This window comes from Jaculus jaculus, chromosome 1 (assembly GCF_020740685.1).
Source record: "Jaculus jaculus isolate mJacJac1 chromosome 1, mJacJac1.mat.Y.cur, whole genome shotgun sequence".
Classification (NCBI taxonomy): domain Eukaryota; kingdom Metazoa; phylum Chordata; class Mammalia; order Rodentia; family Dipodidae; genus Jaculus; species Jaculus jaculus.
This window is the reverse complement of record NC_059102.1, coordinates 88,691,764-88,715,525: the sequence shown is the minus strand read 5'-3', so window position 1 is coordinate 88,715,525 and position 23,762 is coordinate 88,691,764. Positions and strand designations below refer to the sequence as shown.

Here is a 23,762-nt window from a genome sequence, read left to right as displayed (position 1 = left end):
GATTTGCCCTGGGTTTTCATTTTGCTTCTGTTATCTCTTGCTGGTCCCTTCACTTTCAGATAATACTGCTGTCACAGACCATTTAGGGTTATTTTATCAGAAAGTGGTTCCTTGGATGATAAATTCCAGAGTAGAATTTCCAGCATCAGGAATTCTTTCTGATATTTAGGTAGAATGAGGCAAAGCTTTTGGAAACTTCTCTGTTATTTTCTGTATTTATTAGTATTTTAGGCATTTTTATTAACAACTTTATTGTAGGTCTCATTTATAAATAAAACAATTTCATAACTTCCCCATCTGAGTCTAGACACAAAGTTTTACTTCTCCAGATGAAGTTTTAGTTGGTTATAAGCTTCCACAAAGCAAGGGAGGGGGCGAAAACAGATAATCTAGACCATCACACAGTGGGATCCCCCAACTTCAAAAGCCCCAGAAGGGTGCATGCAGCTGGGAATTGCTGTATTTTCTGTATTCTTGGTGAGTTAAATTTGGTTTGGCACAGAATTTTTAAGAGTAGATAAGACTGTAAGTAGAACTTTGCATTTTTAGCCAAAGAAAACAGACTGTAGATTCGATGACTCTATTTGATTTATTAGTGCCATATGTAGGGTCTTTTGATCTTCTAGATTCAGTAAACCAATGGATTGATGTTTATCAGAACTCTTGTCATATGGGAAGAAATGTTAATTTGCCTGTAGTGTTGATACTGATATAATTATCCAACACCTGCATCCCATTGGTGGTAATTATGTTAGGTTATATTAACTTTTAATAGGAAGTACAGACTGAACATTGAAAACAACTTTTAGGATTGTATTGAGGATACCCTTATTTCTTAACTACATCATACTTGCTTCTGTCTATAACCAAACCTTGTTGTGAATGTTGTTTAAGTTAAGGGAGAAATAGTTGGATTTTGATTACACAACTTCAGTGGGTTCCACAAAGTATTTTGTCAGGCCACATAAAGGAGTTTTAATTAAGCCTGAGGGTTTGCCCCACCTAAGAATGCTTATGTATTACTTTCACAAAGTATCAAAAAATACAAGTTAATCTTATATTTACAAATTCATAAGTGTTGGAATATTTTAATGTATTTATCATTTTTTACATAGTATTTCATGTAAGGTTTATGTCCAATATCTCAATTCTTATTTTGATATTAACATTGGGTTAGATGATTAATTTTGAAGCTTTGTCTTACAGAATAGTTAATTAAAGAAAGAAAAGGGGGGAAAAAGTACAGGGCAAATATTTTTGCCACCAAGCAGTCAGTATCCATTTATTGATTTTTTTTTGTATTCAAGACATGGTAACATATGACAGAAATGTACTTGTTTGTAAAGCTGAACTATCATAAAAGGTTACAAACTATTAATTTTTTAGGTAGAGGTTTTTCTTGAGATCTTTGGGCCACATGTTTGTGCAGGCGAAAAAGGAGCTTCACAAAGGAACTTGGAAGATAGCTTAGTGGGTATAGTGCTTGCTGCGCAAGCGTGAGGATCTGAGTTCGGATTCCAGCACCTACATAAAAGCTGGGTGGAGTGGTGCATGCCTGCGATCCTAATGTTGGGGAAGTAGAAACAAGAGGATCCCTGGAACAGGCTGGCTAGCTAATCTAGTGAAGTTAGTGTTGTCTCAAGAAAGAAAGTGAAAAGGGTGGAGAGTAATTAGGAAATCTCCCAGTGTTGACCTCTGCCATCCATATGCACAGCACACACTCACAAAGTAAAACAGAAGCCTTCTCAGTCTCAAGAAACGGGCACCCTCAATCAGGTTTCACTTCTTTTTCCTATGAATTCTCTTTAATGACTTGACCAGGCATTTCATGCTTACAGACTTGTACTTGACATTAAAAAAAAAAAGTCTCATCTCTGTTGTTTATTCTATTTGTATAAAGGTCCTCTCTAAAAATGTCATAATTATCAGGGATTGAGATAGCCATGCTCCAGGTCAATGAGTGAGAAGTTATCTGCTTGAAAAGTTGGTGAGAAAATAAATTTTGGATCAGTTGTAAAGGAAGTTGCCTTATTTCTTGTGTATTCCTGGAAGGTTATCATGGGAGAGACACTGGGCAAGCACAGTGAACTCAGGCATGACCTTGCACAGATAATAATTTCAGTTATTGGTGACAACAGTGGCTAGTAGTTAGTCATCATTTACTCAGTGTTTTGTCCTAACTACGATCAACATCACAGTTATCATATGAATTGGTACCATGAAATTCCTTTCACTACTTTGGATATAAAGGGACTGAGACATGGACAGAGTGATTACTTGGGTAAGGTCATACATTTTTGAAATAGTGAGAACAGTATTCAAACTAGTCATGTTTTTAGAACATGAGCTCTGACTTAGCATAGTATTTCATTTCCTCTACCTGTATATTGATCTGGAGTTTTCAAAATGTTTGATTTAGACTAAAATATAAGTTCATGCCCAGTAAATATATATTAGTGTTATTTTTCATCTTCTATAATCTCTCCCTCTGTCATAAATCAAATGGTCAAATTTGCTTTCTGATTCTTACTTAACATATACTAAGATACATGCATGTATGCCCACAATAATGACACAGATAAGAGTTGGTAGCTTGCCGTCCAAACACTGGAAATAGTAATATCTGTATTTCTACCTTATTTACTGGGAAAGAAGAGTTATAGCTTTGAACAGGAACTTGAAATTCACATTCAGCATCTTTACCTTTTGACTTTATCCAAACTTTATTTGCACACAAGAAGTGTGATCCTCTGTAGTGACTTTGCCCTGCTTACAGAACAGGAGTGTGTGCTACTCTGATAGGAGGGGCAGTCCCACAGTTACAATAATCATGACAAATAGATTCTGGAAACTTGATATAGTCATTTCTTTCTGTGAGCCTCATAAAACTTTGGACTAACACAGAGAGTTTACTGGAGATCTCAGTATCAGACTTTAGAAAATATTCTGGAATAATAAAGTGATGGGATTCAAGACCTGGGTATAGCAAGAAAGACTTTCATGTTTGACATCTGATCTCTAGTAGAATGTCTGTTCACTGAGTATACAGTAATATCAGATGGAAGAAGCTGTTTCTAAAACAGTTCAGGGTGAATGTTTGCTTCTGATTAGTGTGTGTGTTGGATGAATGAGCAATTGCAAAGTCATGACCATGTGTTTGCTGTCATTTAAACTGCCAATCTAATCTAAATATACATGTGGGTGCCTAAGGAGATCTCTTTCTTTTCAAGAGGATCATTCTAACAGCTCTCGATTCCTTGCTGACACATGTGAACTGTGGCACTTCTGTATTCCTGAGGGCTCCTCTGTTTTCTTTTGAAAGAGGTGAGAATGATTTCTTTGCTGTATTGCTGATTTTTAAGGGCTAGCTATATGTAAAGTTTATTTACCATGACTAGTAGCCATATAGGAAAGTTAGCTTCTAAGATGTTACTCAAGATAACAAAAGGGAACAAGTGTGACAGAGCAAGGGTTTCAAATTATGGAAAAATTTATGAAAATCTTAACAATTTTAGGCCACAAATTTGCATATAGCATGCTGAGTTTAATTAAGAAGAATCTTATAAAAGGTTTATGGTTAGGAGATTGTATAATTGTATACTGGAGACTTCATATGCTTTTTTCTCCACAATGATTTTAAGTAGAAACGATATTTTTTCTCGTCTAACTTCAGAGCATTTACACACAATTTAGCACCAATGAATTCTTAAAATGCATATTAAGGAAATAGAAAGGTTTGTTTTCCACTCATGAATGTATTATGAAACAAGTTCCCTTATTTTCTTAGAGATGCTAAGGTTTAGAATTCCAAGTGCCTTATCAATCTGAAATGAATCTTTTCTTTCGGCATAATACTGTTCTTCCTGTGTCATAATTGTCTAGCATATCATACTTTGAAAAGTCACATTTCTAAAGGTTTTTTCCCTTATCACATATTTTTAGATGTAAGAGCATATACTATAAACTTTAATTCATCCCCACAGAAGAATTCATTATACCTCTTTTTAGCTGACCATTAGAATAGTTAATAAAAAATGTTATCACACATTGAAATATTGTTTCATTAAATAGTTTTAAATTTATAACTAAATTCTTATTAAGTACATGCATTAAATTTTTATTCAATAGTCATAAGCCTATTTGAGTTGGGTTTCAGGTTAATATATGTAACAAATATAAGTAGCCACTAAATTTAAAGAACAGCCATTCATTCACTATTGTTAAGTTTTTACACATGGGCAATAATATTTGCTATTTTGTCCTGAAGAAATTTGAAAATTAGGAGGATAGTGTTTAGACCATGTTAATCAGCAGAAATATTCAAATAGAATTTATCATGTTGATCTGTATAAGTTAAATGCAGTCACATGATGTCAACATACTTAAGATCACATATAAATTGGCAAAGTAATTGCAAGTAAATGTTAAGAAACTTTTTCTTTTTTTTTTTAATTTTTATTAACATTTTCCATGATTATAAAATATATCCCATGGTAATTCCCTCCCTCCCCACCCCCACACTTTCCCGTTTGAAGGAAACTTTTTCATTCTGAGGGAGTGAGGTAGCTTTGTTAAGTACTTTAGGGGGACTGAGCCCCTGAAAATAAAAAAGCAGGAATATCTTTGGGCTGTCCTTGCAGTCTCCACTTTGCTAGAGATCAAAGTATGATCTGACATCTTTTCCTTAGATCTGTCCCCTCCCCCCCAAAAAAATAACTGAGCCCCTCCTAGGAGGGAGGTCCCCTTTTCTAAATTTTGATTCTAATCTTGATGTTGTGGTTGTTCAAGTTCAGCCCCCAGAACTTGGAGTCATAGCTAGCTTCTTCCTGAGCCAGCCGCTAGCCCAGAGCAGTCAGCTTTCTCTCTGGCTCACCTGAGTGGAAAGGTAGGGCCCACCACCATAAGATTATAAATACATTTACCAAGGGAGGCCAAACTCTTTGGGCTGGCTTCTGATCTTCGAGGTTCTGGTAAGCTTCCCTCATTTCAGGCTGACTTACCTTCTCTGACATGGTTTCTTTACCCTCCTGCCCTCCACATGGTAGAAGCTCTCTGTGCTTTCTCTCTAAATCTCTTTGTATATTTCTTCTATACCTGCATAGACTCTCCAGACCACATGGGTGTTTTCATTTCCCTTCCCTTGGTTTTGTACTTCCTTACATAAATATAATAATTATCTTTCTCATTCTTATTTTACCTAATTCTTTGGTTAAGAGCCAATACGAACTAAGGGTTTAGGCTTCAGGGACTTTCCTGGACTCCCCACAAACCCTGTATCAATTCCAAGAAGAGTCATAGTAAGTGAAGTAAATTTTAGAACAAAAATAGAGCCTTGGTGCTTCTGCAAAGCTGTTCTGCCCTCTCCTTGCCCACTCCAACGCACTGCTTAGCTAGCCCTCAGAGAATTCTGCAATTTGCATAGTTTATCAGCAAACTCAGAAGAATCAAAATGCTAATACTTCTAGTTGTCTGTCCTTCCCAAGTTTAGTTTATAAGGAAACAACTACCTTCTGGGATGATTGGATTTTGACATGATTACATGTTTCACATGATCATAAAAACAAACAAACCAGCCAATCTCTTAGGATATGGTTGAGTCAAGTGCAATTAAGAGGAAAAGAAAGATCTGTGCTTTCTGTTGGCTTCCCAGCCCTTGATAGTCAGTGTGTCATGGATAAATGGTTAATTAATAAGTAGATTTTACTATGTAGGAAGCAGTTGAAAGAGCATGTTATAAACTAAATATGTAGAAGTTTCAAAATGCCACTTATGTATCTGGTATGCATATGTGGATATGGGCTTATAGTGAGGTTTAAAGTTGAACTTGTCTTGAATAATGCTTCTACAAATATAAGAAAGATAGGTCCTTGTTTTGTGAAGATTAAAAACAAGTTTAAGGTTTTAAATCATTCCTGAGATACTGAAATTGAATGTTCTGAGGATTGATTCAGAAATGGTTCCAAACCTCTTGGAATGCAGTAAATCATTTGTGCTGTTGCTCTAATTGAACAGTGTGGATCTCAGATCCTCATTAACTTGTCTGTAAGGAAAAGAAAATTGAGGAGAGCGAAAAAGAGGCCGAGGAGAAGACCTTTAGCCGGTGCTGTCCTGAGCTGCCATTATCGAAGGACATTCTTTGAGCTAATTTCAGTCTCATAAAAAAATCTATTTAGTGATTAGTAACCAGTGGATAAGAGCAGAATGCCCAAGTGAATAAAGACCATAAATACTGAAGTCTTTGTGATAACAGCCTGTAAAACTGTCAAAAAGCATTGGTTAAGTGACAAAAGATAGCCTGAAGTAACAAGGAGTGTTAGCTCACAAGGCAGTGCTCCATATTCATGGACAGAAGGTATAATTTAGTTTTCTTCAAAAAAGAGATTCTCAAATTCAATACCTGCCCCACATTATTTATTTGTGTTGTATGGTGTCTATTTGTTTTAAATTTGTGGTTGACTGCATTTGCTGGTGGAAATTGTACTGCTTGTTTAAAGATAGCTTGTTTCTAAAAGTAGAACCATGATTACTGAAACTTCTGTTTAGATCCATCAAGATCTACTTACTTGCTAAGAATGTCAAGTTTGACTGCAGTGAGTGGGTGAGGGTGTCGTGTAATTTTAAAAGGCAGATGGCTAGGAATTAGATGCTGACAAGTGCCTTTCTCCTCTTTTTAAATTAAAGTCTAAAGTTCATAATTCTTAAGCATTTTTCCCTAAGGGGAAAACATTAAGTAAATAAAAACAGAAGTATGTAAGACCACAGTATAAACTGTTTTTATTCTACTTGCACAATATTGAGATACAAATGATTCAAGTCATGCCAGCCAGGACTTCAAATTATTTTTAGGGTTCGAGAAAACACATGATGATGAATACTAGGTCTTTAATTTTTTTTTTATTTTATTTAAGAGAGAGAGAAAGAGGCAGATAGAGAGAGATCCAGGTCTTTATTCTAAGAAGCTGGTATTGTTCTAACCCCAGAGATGTCTATATGGCAATGAGTAGCAATGTCAGCAATTCTGTGTCTGTGTTTTACTGTAGAAACTTCAAATCTCAAATGTCAGCATTAGAGATGTTGTTTCATTGGATTTAGAATATTGTGATTCTTCAAATTTGTGCATTTTATTAACTTAGAATATTTGTTTTTCAACATCCTGGCTGTGAGAACTAGAGGTGTCATTTATTTGAAGGGAGCAGATGTTAAAGGTTCTTGCCCCTGCCTTCCTAATCCAAATCACCCTTTAAGAAGAGAAATGTCCTATTACCCAAATAGGCATCTTCTGATGGTGAGAAAAGGCGGTAAAAGGCAGTAAATCTGCCTTCTCATTATGAAGTGCAACAATAGATTGATTTATGAAGAAAAGCAACTGTTAGGCTTATATAAGATGTGTGTGTGTGGAAATGCAGTTTCCTTTGGAGCCTGATAAGCAGTAGCATTCCTGCTATTCTTGACAGGAATCTAATATCACTAATAAGGACGATGTGATTCTGAACACCACATTTGTAAAAGGGCTACACTGAGAACAAAGACTCCACCTCCTAATGTTTTCACATGAGCACAGGCTCTTAGCTGCTGTGTTGTGGTTGTACTCTTTAGTCCGTTTTCATTTAGATAGAGGGGACTTCATTAAAAAAAATTTATTTCTATAAAAATTTTGTTAGGACTTGGCCTTGTATGTAGAAGCAAATAAAAGTATGGCACATTTAGGTGTTTTGCAGTTTACAAAGTATTTCACTTCCTATTGTGTAATGTTAAGGAGCCTTTAATAGAGCCATTTTGAAGCTAATTTTAAATTTCTAGGGAATTGTGTATTTGGTGGGTTTTTTGTTTAAGTAAATCTGTGTGTATTTTTAAAGTCTTAAGATAAATTTGTGCTACTTGATAAGAAACAATGTTTCAGTATTTCTATTTAACTTAAAATCTTAAGTTTTTGGCTCCAAGCTGATTTTGAGCATGAAATACTATAAAATGCAAAAGCCTGCATATTTTGATATGCATAATTCTGATGACACTGTCTGGTATATTTAGCATACAATACTCCAGAATTTGAAATCTGTGTGATACAGTTGAGATTTGAATAGATAAGCTAATGAATGAAAATTGAAGCTAATATCTACCAATAGTGTTGGTAGTAAAACTCATTTCTCTCAGTAAACATCTTCCACCAAATAGTTAGTAGTCTAGTAATAGTAACTGTACTAACATCTTATATATAAAAGTACCTGCAAAACAAAAATGAAATATTTAAAAGGTAAAGCAGAAGAAAATATGAATGGAGATTCTGTTATTTTCTTTACCCTTAGAGATTATCATATACACATCTTCACAAGCACCTATGTGTAACCCACACTTAGCATTGAAAGACTTTACCCAAAGTAGATGAGGAAAAGGGCTTGAATATGTTACCTGGAAAGCATACTTCTAATTAGGTCTTACAAAGAATTAATCCCCACAACTATCAAGAATCTTGTATAAATTAGTAGTGAGAAAATGCTGAATTTTTGATCTGATGATGATTAGACCATAGAAAATCAATACTGTTTTTCCCCAGTGGAGTTTAGTTATTCTGTAAATCAGACTTAAATGAAAATCATGTCAGTATATTCTTAGGAAATATAATGAACTTTTAATGTCAATGTCATGATAGTAAATTCAAGCCTCACAATTGAGGAAAATTTGAAAAGGTAGTCCAAAGATTAAAACTGATAGATCTTTTGGACATTTGTCTATAAAGATTCCACTGGTGTCAATCAAATTCTTTAAGAATGTCCTAAAGTAATCCATTTTTAAATGATCTAAAATAATACAGGAGCATAATTAAATGTCTTGCTAAAATAATCTTTTCAGATATATGTATTAGTCTATTTAATTTATTACTATTATTTCCTGAATTCACTCAACTTGAATTATTGTTTAAAATTTTATAACTCAAACTGAGACTATAACCAAATATAGCATATATTTTAAGTCTTTGTTCAATTCAGTATTACCCTCATAAATGTAGATAACAGAGAATAGTGTTGATTATTTCAAGTTTCTAGTGCTCTACATATGTAGGTTATTTCTCAAGTAGATGAAGAGTGCTAACAACAGTTGTAGGATCTTAAACTGAGGAGAACTGCATTTTTATGCTTATTGTTCAGCTCCAATAAGGTAGGTGGGGGCAAGTCTATCAAGAAACTTTTTTCCTTATTCTCTCTTTTGAGGCATTGCAGCTTTAACCTTTCTCATTCGTAACTTTTTTCTTTTGAACCCATGGAGAGAAAGAAAGAGAAATTAAAACAAAAGTTATTACAATTAAATGACATGTTTTATTTTGAGTTGTGAAACTCTACTACCATGTACATATTCTTTGCTTAAATGTTTGTAGGTGGCATAAGTTTAAGTGGTCTGTTTCCAGATGATTTTACATTCTGAAAGCTCTTAACAAGTAAGGATTCTCAGCCTGTAATCGCTTGGAACACAGCTGGCACATACACCATCTTGCAACAACTGGATGTTTTGAAAGGGCACATGTTCTGGCTACAGAAGTCAGTAGCCAGCTCTCAAAGTAAAAGTGGCAATGAGAGATAAAAGACTTGAGGCTCTTCTGCTTAAAAGAGAGGAAGCGAAAAGAAAATTACGGGCATCTCTACGTGTGGAAAAGGGTCTTATGGAGAGATTTATAGACCCTTGTTCCCCAAGGCCATTTAGTTTCCTAATGAGATTTTGTGTTCTCAAACAGGGAGTGGTGAGTCCAAAGACGACAACATTTAATAATAACAGTGAAGATAATAATAAGGAAAAAACAAAATACAGTAGTAAATGTGGAAGTACCTTAGCATGAATCCAATTTTCTTGGCATTCAGGGTGACTTTCATGTCTGTAAATTGAAAGTGTAACAGAAGTAAGGAATTTTCCTATTTTGTTAAGAGTTATTTGAGAGAGTAATTCTTGGTTAACTGTATTATCAGAAAATTATGGGCATAACAATAGGTTTTGATTATATAAACTCAAGAAACTAAATACAATTCTAATTTAACTTCAGGTGCATTCAAATTATCATAATACAAATGTAGAGTCTGCTAGAAGGAGATATAAGATCTTTCTTATGGTCACAACTTGAGTTACTAATAGTAAAAGCTGCAATTTCCAGTGGCCTCTCCTTAGTTTCATCTTGATTTAAAAGAAAATGTTAACAAATTGCTTAAACTCAAACCATTAATATTTTTTGTTCTTGGATGTTAAAAGATTTCATGTTATAGACTTAGGAAGAGAAGGTAGATCATCTTTGGAGTCACATAAACAATTATACTGGGTTGCCTAGGGACAGTTCAAAGGAAAAACATGACCCTGCTTTCCTTTACCAAACTTGCTGAGGCAGTGAGGTTCCTAGGCAAGGCTTGTAGAAGTATCCATTGCAGTAAAGTTAGAATCAATTGATTCCAGTACAACAAGCCCAAGAATGAAATGTTTTGTTTCACTGCCGGTTTACATTGGGTATGGATCACAGGATGTCTCTTGTAGAGGGTGAGAGATCTTTCACATTGATATAGAAAATTCTGTTCCTTGACACTAATATCATAAAAAAGTATTATTACTGTGTCCAGAGCAATGCTTTTAATATACTTAATATACTTAAGTTTTATCTTTTATTCACCTAATCTTACTGTGTTTCATTTTTCTTATTGATAAAAATATGTCCTGCTAACCCTGACTACACTCTGGAATACACACACAAAGACAGGAAGATGGGGTGGGAAGGGAAACAAAAAAAAAAAAAGGTCATGAGGAAGTGATTATGATTCAAGTACATTATATATGTATGAAGTTATCAAAAAATAAACCCAGGGATGGAGAGATGGCTTAGTTGTTAAGACACTTGCCTGAAAGCCTAGGAACCCAGGTTCAATTCACCATACCCATGTAAGGCCAAGTATACAAGTTGGCACACATGTCTACAGTCCATTTTCAGTATCTGAAAGCCTTGAAGTACCTATTCTCCCTCTCTCCCTCTCTCCCTCTCTCCCCCTCTCTCTCCCTCTCTCACCCTCCCTCCCTCTCTCTCTCTCTCTCTCTCTCTCTCTCTCTCTCTCTCTCTCTCTCTCTCTGTGTGTGTGTGTGTGTGTGTGTGTATCTCAAATACCACAATAACAGCAATTCAAAACATACTGTCCCATGGAGCATGGCATTGAATTAACATTGGGTTAAATTCTGTCTGACACAATTTCAATTTTAAAATGCATTCATGATTCATCACTGTTATTAGGTACTAACCATGTTCAGTTAGAATGCTTCCTTGAAAAACACACTGAGTATACAGGGAAGCTGCCTTTGGATAGTTTTTCTCATGAAATATATATTCTTTTGCTCCTCAAATTTAAACTTCTTCATACACATTTTTGCATTATAAGCATCTAATGGAATTTTCAATCTTAACTTTTAAATTTTGTATTAATAATTTTTGCTAGTATTATTTGTTTAGCTTCTGAAAGCATAGTTGGAAATCTACTTCAAACTTGTTAAGCCAGAAATTCTTCATAGATCCATGACTTCCAACAGACTCTGATGAATATCCATGGTTTTTAATCCCTAGGTCAGTTGGTGATTCTCAAAAATGTGGTTGGTCCCCTTCAACATCTACTGGGAGTCTGTGCCCTTGTCCCCAGTGCTTGTAAGTCAGAAACTCTGGGATAGGGCAGCCGTATTTTGACAAGTCCTCCAGTGATCCCAGTACCCATAAAAGTGTGAGATTAAATGCCTGAAAAGTTTCCTCAGCTCCAAAATATCACAGATATTTGTGGCTAACAAAGGCTTCTAAGTCATTGTTTTTGCTGATTGGCATTGAATGTTTTATCCCATCTTCCAGTTTGTTTGTTGTCACCTTTCTGTTTTAATAGTCTCACAGAACTAATGTGTCTTCCACGTGAACCTTCTCCAGTGCTTTATGTGCTTTTGGGAGACGTAGGGCATTAATCATAAACATGGTATATGCAGCCTTTTTCTCCCATTGTATTATGCTTTTTAATATTTTGCCCATTTTCTGTTAGCAATTGTGGAAATACTAACCTTGTTTATAGGTAAGAAGCTACAAACCGCTGCCTGCAGGTTTGGTTTTATCATCTGCATAGCACTTGAAACAGTGCTCAAGTTCACTAGGAGGCAGTTGGAGAGAAGGCCACTGTCCACCCTTGTTATCCTAGTTAATGGCACCCTCAGGAAATAGCCCTGGCAGAGTGGCTCCTTTAGGTCCAGTGCAATGTGTGCTGGTCAGGCAGCATGGGGAGTTAGAGCTCACTTCTCACTGTAATGAAACTTCTTTGACACCCAAACGGTTCCCAGAGCTATCGCTATCGTACCACTCACAAGCACTTCTCGTGGCTAAAAAGAGCAACTCAGAAAGGAGACATACTGTTCAGACACTGGGAGGACTGTTTTGTGGTTGGGCATTGCATACAAATGCTAACTGAGTGTCCTCTCAGTTGTATGACTCACCATCAGGGCTCAACTGTGGAAGCACCACTCAACAGAAATGAAGAGTACCTCGCGCAGGCATTTGTGTCTGTAAAGCAAGTCCTCTTTGTGGCCTGCAAACAGCAATGTGTAGGACATTGTGCAATTCTCAAGTAAATCTTGCCGTGGTGAAGGCTTGGTGAGCCGCCTGCTTCTCATTAGAGATCCTGTCTGGCTCTTTTCCTGCAGAGTGGTAGATTGCTGACACCTGTTTTCTCATCCAGCCTAAGGATGTGAAGTGTGCATTAGGAATGCCTGAAAGTGCTTCCTTGTGTCCAGGCCAGCAGAGTGTGGTGCTCTTGGGGAAAGGGGCCTGGAGTCTTCTAGGAGGAAGGTGAATACAGCTCCTAGACTGAGAAATCACATTAGAAACTGAACTGAGATGCTCACCTTCATTTAGTGACTTCTGATTGATGGTGTTTGTATGTTCTTTGATTAGTCATCAAACATATGTCCTATACATGGGAAGGCCTCACATAATTTTCAAATAATGAATATGTAGTTGGAATGTTAAGTGGATATAAATAGTCTATTCTTATGACAAAATGTAGCAGCATTATTGCTATTTTAACATAAACTTGGCCTTAAGTATATAAAACAACTGTGTTGTTATGAGCCCTGTCTTTGCATATTTATTTACATGTATGTGATCTATCTACCTTTACTTGCCACAAATCCTCTTGTAAAAATCTGTGCTAGACAGTGGAACTGTGTGCCTTAAGTCTCAGATATGAAGTGCTTACCTTATACAATGTAGTGTACTAAATAGGGAAGGATAACAAGAAGCAGGTGGTTCTTTGTGTTTTGTTTCTTGTGCTGGCTGCCTGCAGTCCATGAGGGAGAGGACCCAGTTTAGGCAATATAGTCCTGTAGCATACCTAGTAAGAAAGTACATGAGCCACCTGTTTTCAAGTATCTGGAGAAGGAAGAGAGGTGCATTTGAGTGGGTCAAAGAGGATGGATAAAATGTTGCTAAGGATATTAAAGGATGACAGAAATTTATTCAGAGGCAGAGCTTAGCATGTGTGCATGATGTTTCCCCCACCCCTGCCCATTTATAGGCTGAGAAATTAAAGAGCATTTTTTTAAAACAGTGGCAACATTTTCCCCCTGACTCATTTGTGGGGCTTGGCTGGGCCTTATGAACACTGGCCTCTGTTTGTGAACTGTGGGTGAGTGAGGTTAGGGTTGGGTCATGGCCTTGGACCAGAGTGAAATTAACTGGCTCATAATGTGATTGAACTAATGACCTTGGCCTCATTACTACTATATTTTAACCAGTTGAGTCTATCAAACACTGTAGGAAGGATAACTAAGGTAGCCCTTTGGAAGAGAGCTGCATAGCAATTGAAATCAAAATTGGTCCTTCCCTCCTGTAGCACCAAGGAGCTTGTCTCCTTCTCTTTGAGTTGTTATATGTGTTTCTTCCTCTAATTAAAATAAAGTGGCAAAAGCAAAGGGGGCATGTGATTCTCCTGTGTTAGTATTTTGACCTAAGAAATGTATAGTCATTTTCCTTGTACAGCATCAGATGTTTTATAAAGGCTGTTTTGAGCAACAAGATTGTTTTCATTTTACACATGCAGTGCCCATAAGCTTACTGATGGTGACTTTCTCTTCTTCTCTAAAGTCCGAGCAACCCAGTCCTGCCAGTTCCAGCTCCAGCTCCAGCTCCAGCTTCACACCATCCCAGACCAGGCAACAAGGTATCCACAGCTCTCAGAGACATTTTTTTCCCATAAAACATCTTAATGAGTTGATTTATGACCTACCTTCTACTGTTTTATTATTTGAATGGTAACTTGGCTTTTATGCAATTGTATTTATTTCCCTTTGGAATGCACTGGAGCATTATTCTGATATATGAGGCCAGCCTCTAGAAATTCCTCCTTTTCCAGTCCCTGCCACCAGATTCCCATTTCACAAAAGGATTACAGACACAGTCCATTGCAAGGAGATCCCAAAGGAAATATCACAGCAAAATCCAGGCTTCAAAGGCACTGGCATAGGGAAACAGCTTTGCATTCTTCTTCTTTAGATTCATTTCTTATCAGTTATTTGTTCACAAATTAATAGATGTTTAAAACAAATGTTCATTTACTGTCTTTCAAACATATTTTCTGCTCTGGTAAATTTTTAATAAGCACTCTGAATATACTGGAATATCTAGGTATATTATCCTTGTGTATATAAAATCTGCAGCTGTAAGCTCTGTTTTATTTTTACATGATAAAAGAGTATCAAACAAGAATTTGTTTTCTAGCCATTATATTGAACATCACTGTTTTCATTGGCCACACTGAATTCTGAGTGGCCTTGTGTGCTTTGAAAAGGGATTAAATTGTAGTGTGTATTTGGACTAAGGCTAATCTTCCAGGAAAATATATAATCAAACACAGTGATAGTTTTGGCTATTCAGAAATCTTGTTTCATTGATTTTCAAAGAAATTAAACCCACTACAAAAGCAGAGAAATTTGAGTTTTGTAGAATGTGAATTTGCAAGGAGTCGATATTTATTTTAGAACTTGGTACACTTAATGATAGCTCAGCTATTCCTGTCATAGATTATACTTTAAGAATTTCCTAATCCAGAATGAACGATGCCTTTATTGCTTTCCCATCTGCCTGTACAATCTCTTATGTTAAAATTTTTTTAAAAGTCTTATTTTCCCTCACATGCAAAGTAGTAAGATAAAAAAAAAAAAAAAAACCTTTCCTAATGAATATGTGTGTGTGTGTTTTCACTTCTGTCCAGTACTAAAATAAAATTAGTTCTCTTTTTGCCCTCTGTCTTAAATTTTCTGGGCACCTGACTTATACTACATGGTCTTATTTATGTTAACACATACTGATAATTTGCCAGGAATTTCTTAAAAAGTAAGATGAACACTGGCTGCATAAAATTGTTGCCAAAATACCTGCTGTCCAAGATCAATAGGAAGATCAGAGATAGGATATTACACCATGGAATTGAAATACTTTATAATCTGAACTTGACTGAAATGCTTGCTTGACCTGAAGTCGACCTTGAAATAAAAGGAACAGCTAAACCTTAATAGATCAAAAACTACTAAACAAAGGATGCCATGCCAAGAACAAGCTAGAACCACAGTGATTTATTAATCTCAACATTTCAATACATGGATTAACCTAACAAAACATCCAATTTACTATTAGATCTTTCTGTTCCTTTTTAGGTATAGTTGTTTTTTTAAGAGAATAAAATTACACAGAAAAAAAATTCTAGAAAATAGGGTTTAATGAATATTTTGGAGAATCTTTAATGAAAGTAGTGGTGTTTAGGGAGAAGTGGAATTCTAAAAACTACCAAATTTGGCTGTGAAATTGTATACTTATAAGGATAATGATTATTCTTTATTTTTATTTATTTGCAAGCAGAGAGAGAGAGAATGGTGAGCCAGGGCCTCTAGCCACTGCAGACAAACTCCAGATGCATGCTCCCCTTTATGCATTATGGAACTCAGTTTATTAGGTTTTGCAGGAATATGCCTAAATCACTGGGCCATCTCTCCAGCCCACTGTGTAAAGGTAGTAGTTTCTCTTAGCCAGTGGTCAGTGCTGGCACTTCTTCCCCAGTTTGATTGCCTGTGGCTCACTGTCATTACTCAGGTCCTTTAAGGTCCATCATGAAAGATCTGCACTCTGATGACAATGAGGAGGAATCTGACGAGGCAGAGGATAACGACAATGACTCTGAAATGGAGAGACCTGTAAATAGAGGAGGCAGTCGAAGTCGCAGGTGAGCATCTTGGAGAGATTCCTGTGCAGTCATGCCTTTACACCTCATTTTTTACTTACTTACTAGTTGGACTCACAAAGGTGCGAAACACCATACACAATGGCAGCAAGTGGTACATTCATTTGAAATTGAGGCACCCTGGCATACTTACACTCACTTTTACAAGAAACTGCTTCCCCCTTTTTTATTCAGAAAGGGGAGGACCTTTCCCATAAAATCTTTATAGAAGGAAGCCACATTAAAAGTTCATGTTATCTAAAAGTATATTCATGTGATCTGAAGAGTTGATATAGACCTGTTGCTTAAGAGATGTGAAGAAACAGTATTGGCTGTTTGTAGTTTGAAAAACATAATTGGCACTGGTGAATTGTGTGTGACCTAATTAAAACTAGAATCACCTGTGTGTGTTTTCCAGAAAAAAAGGCCTTTTAAGTGTACTGACAATTAGATTCCTTAAGTAGCTTTAATGCTGTGAGGCATAACTCCACATTATAAGATGATAATTCATGTCACTTATAATTAATAGTCAACTTGAAATTGCCTTGAGGATATCATTTCTTTATCATTAAAACAACAAGTAGGCATGCATACTTTAATGTGCTTTGAGTAGAGAAAATATGAATGTATTTGAACTTAGAATCCAATTACATTTGTAATATATTGCACTAAATCTTTCTCATTATCCAAGAACATGTAGATGGCCCAGAGAAGCCTAAAACGAATGCAGTCCTAACCCAAACATGGCACACCCTGCACTCCCCAGTTTGGCCATTCCTTGGTGTCCTTTAAGAACTGCAGCATAGGGTCAAAACCCTCCAGATTGCTCAGTGACTCCAGTGACTTGTGGCTTATAGCCAGCCACACTCATGGCATCTTTCTCCACCTTGCCTCCCCAATACACGTGCCTGTATTCCTTTTATAAGACCCTTGTGACCTTGGCCTTGCATCATTTCCTTTTAGAAGTCTTGGACCTGACAAGAAGGAAATGGGTAGAGCAAAAGGACCCCAAAATAGGCCAAAAGTTAGAGTTAAGGGATTTATTGAGACCAATCAAATGCCTGAACAGTGGCTGGTATCCCTCCAAGCTTAAAACAAAACAAAAAAACAAACAACTTTAGATAATTTCCCAGGCTGTTGTTTAGAATATCTGTATACTCTGTGATTAGCTGCTTGTAGCTTTCCCACTTCTGTCCAATTCAAGTCCATATGAGTCAGATGGCACACATTTGACCTACCTGTATTTGCTTGTTTCCTGCCTGACATGTCGGTAACACAGGAGCTCCACATAACATTGAATCTTCAGAGCACTTGTGCAGTCTCAACTATTTAATCAATTTAAATACTCAGCCTTCCACTTCAGTCGAGAAGCATTTGAAAGCAGTGCTTCAGCTGAACACTTCATTAATGTAATATAGTTTAAAAAAAAAACCAACAACAAGTTCCATCAGTTTTTGCTAAAAGGATGTTCCAGTGTATCCTTTTCGTCTCCTAGTTTGTATCTTGTCTGTGTGAATGTATAATAGAGCTAGGATACGACTGCCTGTTTGGAGGGAAAGAAGGACCTACCCTGACTTCTAAAGCACTTTCTTTACCTGAGAAGAATATATCAGGTTACTATATAAGCAGAGAGGGAAAAACCACAGAAGCCCGCTTTCACAGGAGGCCCTACACTCAGAAGAGTACAATAAAGAGCACATCTCTGGCTAGAAGAAAATTTCATATTTTTAGAAGAAAAAAAAAGAAACAGGGGAGAAGGTGATACTCTTACTGTCTTTAGATGCTGAAAGATATTCCCCCAACTCAGTTATCTCAAACACAGTGTCACTGTGTCCAGAGCACATTTTCCAATGAATTATTGAATTAATGTTGAGTACTTTACATATAATTGGATCAGGACACAGCAAAAATCATTGGCGGTGGTTCGAGTCCCATCAAATTTTAATCCTGGAGCCCCCCTTTACCTCTGTGGCTATAGATGAGGGACCTGATGTTTCTAACTCCCCACTTATAAACCTATGAATTTGGTGATCCTTAAAGAAGAACTAGCAGGTGAAGCACTTAACATGGGTCCAGATACAGAATAAGACCAGTAGATGTTGTCAGCGGTTCAGATCAGCTTTCCAGTAGGTGGTGTTTGGATTCCTTGTCTTTTGTGTCCTCCTTTGTGGATATGTGACTGTTGTCTGTGGCATTGATGCATATAATTGTTCGGGGTTTCTTTTCAGAGTCAGCTTGAGTGATGGCAGTGACAGCGAGAGCAGTTCTGCTTCTTCTCCACTACATCATGAGCCTCCACCACCATTATTGAAAACCAACAACAACCAGGTAAAATTAGGGGTTTGTATGTCTCAAGCCTCTACAGATTTACGTATAATCAATTTTACCTAGCACACACCTTTTTCTGTCAGTCCTAAACAAAGTCCCTCTTGGTCCAAATAAGTGGGACTCTACAACCTTAGCAGTAGACACATAAGGTAAATAAGCACTTCTATTGCCGTAAGAGGTGAGTATTATCGTTGGACATTGGAAAGGTGATTTTGCTATAGGCAGAGGTGGTAGCAGAGTGTTACTCATTCATTCCAAGCTTGTAGGTGACTGAATTAGTAAAGAATGTGACCTTTGGGGGCTAGTACTAAGCCTGGTTTTACTTATAATTTACTGGTGAGAAATAAACTTTTCTGACATCCAGTGTCTCTTTCTGTACATAGTATTAACCACCCTCTCACAGGCTATTGGGAGGATGATAGACCATATGTTCAGAGTGTAAGACAGTGAGATTATAAAAAAAATAAGGGCTGGAGAGATAGCTTAGTGGTTAGGGCACTTGCCTCTGATGATTAAAGATCCAGGTTCTATTCCCCAGTTCCCATGTCAACCAGATGCATAAGGTGGAACATGTGTCTGGAGTTGGTTTGCAGCAACTGGAGGCCCTCATGCACCCATTCCCCCTCTCTTTCTCATTCTCTCTCTTCTTGGAAATAATTTTTTTAAAAAATGTAATGATTAATAAAATATAGAAAAGCTTACCTTTACCATTTTTACAAATTACACTGAAGGAAATCTGATTAATTTGACAATCAATTTAGAATATAGTTATTTAGATAAGGTATAAACAGAATTGTGAAAACTCGGAGGAAGAGCTTGTGTTAAATGAGTATGGCTGGGATATTTTCATTATTTACTAATATAAGCTATGTCCAAGTATAAGGAACATTGTAAAATCCTCATTGTGCATTTTTTTACTCTGCTATTTTGTGTAGGCAGATTTCCCATGACCTCTACAATAAGTGTTTTAATTCAAGCTACCATATGAATATCAACTTGAAATTAAAGGTTGTGTTTCTAAGATTATTGTCTCATAAGTACCCTATAAGTTAGAATACCTTGCCTCTGAGTTTGTGATTTTTCTTTTGTAAATGCTGTTATAGCTGAATATATTTCTTTTGTACTTTATATAAAGTAAACACAAAGATTTCTTAAAATTTAAATTTTCTTGCCTTTAGAGGTCATCTACAACCTAAGTCTTTCATGTCAGGAAGGAACAGTGCCAGTGCCTGTCCCTGTACCAGTGACAACTCAGCTGGAGTTCGTGTCCTACAGAGGAGTGAATCCCTACTTCCTCATCTTACTCTATCCTGGCCCTGCTGTCCTGTTACTCTCTGATCTCAGCAGCCAGCAATGCCCTTGACCTGGCCATCTTGTCGCCTGGCGTAGCTGCCATCCACCACAGCCAGGATTTCAGGGGGAAGTAAATGAGGGGAAACAGCATCATAGCCAGTCAGTTGAGGAGTTCCCTATACCAACTAGACAACTACATAGATGCGATCCCTTTGTGGTTTAGGAAGAGCTTGCAAAAGAATAGAGTTAGGACCTTGACTGTTTTTTTATATCCATTTAACCCTCTTTAGGCCTGAATTCTGCTTCCAGTGCTCAGCATATCAGAATTAGAATTCTGCAGTAAGGAGTTAAGGATGTGGGTGTGTTCTCACCAAATCCTCACCAGTCTCCAGCAGCTGTCACAGCCCTGTTCAGACCATAATGCATAATGCAACAAGCTCCTACCTTTCACACTGTTCCTGAATGCACGGTCTTGAACGGACTCTGCTTTCAGGGAAAGGTTTAGGTTCATTGTCAGACTTGCTTATTTACTAATTTTTTGGAGTATAAATTAATGTACAAGTACGAGTATGGGGGTACATGTGGACAACCTCAGATGCCATTCCTCTGACACTGTTCACTTCCTTTAAGACAGGGTATCTCACTGGCCTAGAACACACTAATAAGGCTAGATTGGCTGGCCGGTGTGCCTTAGGGATACATCTGCCTCTACTGCCCCAGCAGTAAGACTACAGGAACACATCACCATGCACAGCTTCCCCCCCACCCTTTTAAAGTGGGTTCTGGTGAATCAAACTCAGGTCCTGGTACTTACAATGCAAGTACTTCACTGACTGAGCATGCTTCTTAGCCCATGAACTCTTTTTCTTCTTTTTAATCTGTGTAGCAAAACAAAACAGAAAACAAATAGTATCATCTATCTGAAGGTGTGAAAATCATTTTATCTAATTAAATAGCATTTCACTCATTCCATAGGCTGTTTATTTGGTACATCTACCTGCCAGTAACACCCAGCCATGCATGTATCACTTCCTCCACTCATCCACAAGCATGACAGTGAAGTCCCTAAGCTTTCACCTGAAGCTGGACTATAGGAAATTAGATACCACCAAAGTACTTACCTCCTTGGACCTTTGCTTTGGAGCTAAGAGCAGGAAAGTGTTTTGAAACTTTATTCTGTATTGATTTCTTTTTCATTTTTAAATTTATTTTTATTTGAGGGAATGAGAGAGAGGAAGGGTCAGACAGAAAGAATGGGTATACCAGGGTCTTTACTCACTGCAAAGGAATTCCAGATACATGAGCAACCCTGTGCATCTGGCTTACGTGGGTCCTGGAGAATTGAACCTGGGTCCTTTAACCATGTAGGCAAGTGCCTTAACCACTAAGCCATCTCTCCAGCCCCTGTAATGATTTCTTAACCCTCAAATAAGTAGGCAATGAATTAGATGTGATATTATCCTTTAAGTACATATCCAACCAATAAAACATATTAATAGTATTTCTTTTTCTTTTACATTTTATTGACAATTTTCATACATGTACATGGTATATTTTGCCATAAACTCTCTTGTTACCTTCTCTTGTCCCTCTCCCCTTTCCACTGAATCACTTTTTCTTTGTAACTAGTCCCTCCTTCTCTTTTTATTCTCTGTCTCTCTTTTTTTAAGCCCTCCTGTTCCATCCATGATGAAATGTTCATTGTTTCAATATTGTGATTATTAGGATTTCTTAGTTCTCTGTACTGGGGAGTAAGATAGCAAACATTTCTTAAAATCCTGAAAGTCACTTAAACTTCACTCTCTGGAATGTGTTTTTAGTCTTATATTTGAATGTGTACATGGTGGGGAGCTTGCATTACAGAGCATGTATGTGCAAGCATGATATCTGAAACTTCTATCAAATCAAATGGATGAAAACATACAGGGAAGACCTGTATGTTTTTGACTTGTGTCAGTTAGTATTCCATTAATGTGGCAGAATACCCAAGGAAAACAACTTCAAGGAGGAAAGATATATTTTGGCTCAAAATTTGAGAGAATTTGGTCCACTGTCTCCTCGCTCCATTGTTCTGGGCCTATGGTGAGGTGGAACATCATGGTGGGGCCATGTGATGGAGCATATCTCATGTGAGCAGGAAAACAGTGAGTGAAAACAGCAGTGAGAAGAAGCAAGGAAAGGGCTAGAGATGAGAGTCAGTCCCCCAAGAACCCACTCTGAAAACTAGGTCCTACCTCCTTAGTTTCCATCACCTCCCAATATCCCACTACCGTGCAAACCCATCAGTGGATGAATCCACTGAAAAGGGTAGAGCAGTCATTTGCCAGCCAGTCCCCAATTACTCTACCTCTGTAACCTGCTGTGAGGAACCAAACTCCCCACATGAGCCTTTGAGGAACATTTCAAATCCAAACCACAGCTGCTTTCTACCCACAGACGATAATGATCTTGCAAGTTCGCATAGAAGGACCAGGCACAAACAGCATGGTCTGTTGCCTTCTCTGGAATCTTCCAGGAACTAGGCAAGAGCTTAAGTGCTAAATAAATCAAATATTATCTAACTCCTAAAGAAAGTGACCACAGAAAGAGCCACATGTCAACAAAACAAGTAATTATCCTAAGTGTTGTTAGAAGCTACTAATGATGATTAACGTGAACAATCTATCAGTAGAGAATGTTATCTGCCAAGTAATTGAGTTGTAATTCCTCACAAAGGGATAGATAATCTTGAAAATGTTATTTGCAAGCCATGTCCTCAGAAGTGCTCCCACTCATATTTACTGTGCTTTTAGGGATGGCCGTATCAGCAGTGTAGCTCAGCAGTTTGGGTGGTTCTGTTCAATTCTGCACAGTTTAGTAGGGAAAACTGAATAGTATTGTACTAGTTTAGCAAGAGGTAGCTTTTTTTATTACCCCAAAGTGTGAATTAAAAAACAAACAACAAAACCAGGTTTTTTTTTTTTTTTTCACCAAGTGCAGGGAAAAGAGGAGAATACAGGCAGGAATTGAGGGAGGAAGTGACCTACTAGATCTGAGTTAATATTCAGAATGTCATAAATCACCTGCAGACAGCCAGGCATGGTGAAGGAAATTCAAAAGAGTCTATCCAGTTAAACTGGTTTGAAATAAGCCTGTAGACAACAAGGTGTTGTACTTTTATATTCTGGAGTCGTTTCCCTAAAGATAAGAAATGATCATAAATAAAACAATTGTCTTCAGCGGGGCTCAGCTCTCTCAGAATAAGGTTTTGACGAAGCTGTTTATTTTGGAGCAGGGAGAGATCAAAGAAGGAAGATTAACTGAGCCCTCTCTGGGCAGCCACTCAGTAACTTGAGGCGGGTCACTGACACCCTGAGCTTTTGTTCCTGCCACTGCAGCCTCAGAAGAAAGAAACTAGGATTTCAATGCATTTTGCCCTTCTGTGTAGTCGCACTTTCGGAATGTGTGGGGTTGGACTTAAGCATCCAAATGTTCTGCCTATTTTCTGCTTTGAAGAGAAGGTTGTAGGGCTGTCTAAACCTAGTTTGCAAAGTTCCATTGCAAATATAGCATCCTCAGACACCCCGAGTGCAAAGAGTGGGGGGATGGGACCGTGGGAGGGACAGATGTGATGGGAACAAAATTCAGTTCTGTAACACACAAGGCAAGCACGCAGGCCCCTTTCCCCTCCTGCCTGAAATCTCAGTGGATTGTCTCTACATTGCCCAGCCTGTGTCTGAGTTGGCCAGGAGTGCCATCTACTGACCTACTTATTGCTTCATTTCTGAGAGCCAGTTAGCCCCTTGAGGTCTCATTTCCAACAGTATAGAGGAGGAAATTCTGAATGTCATGGAGTGCTTGGCTTCCTGTACAGTGGAGCCCTTTAAAAATTATTGCCTTGCCTCTGCTAGT

At 37.4% G+C, this 23,762-nt stretch overlaps 1 protein-coding gene across 2 annotated transcripts in view; it reads left to right on the top strand.

The window, feature by feature from the left end:
- Mllt3 (MLLT3 super elongation complex subunit) overlaps nucleotides 1-23,762 on the top strand; it is a 296,116-nt gene that overhangs the window by 258,491 nt on the left and 13,863 nt on the right. For both annotated transcript variants that reach the window (XM_004658414.3, XM_004658415.2), the window contains exons 6-8: nucleotides 14,123-14,198; nucleotides 16,124-16,253; nucleotides 18,479-18,578. In XM_004658414.3, the coding sequence (XP_004658471.1) occupies nucleotides 14,123-14,198; nucleotides 16,124-16,253; nucleotides 18,479-18,578 (306 nt within the window). The remainder of the gene's footprint in view (nucleotides 1-14,122; nucleotides 14,199-16,123; nucleotides 16,254-18,478; nucleotides 18,579-23,762) is intronic.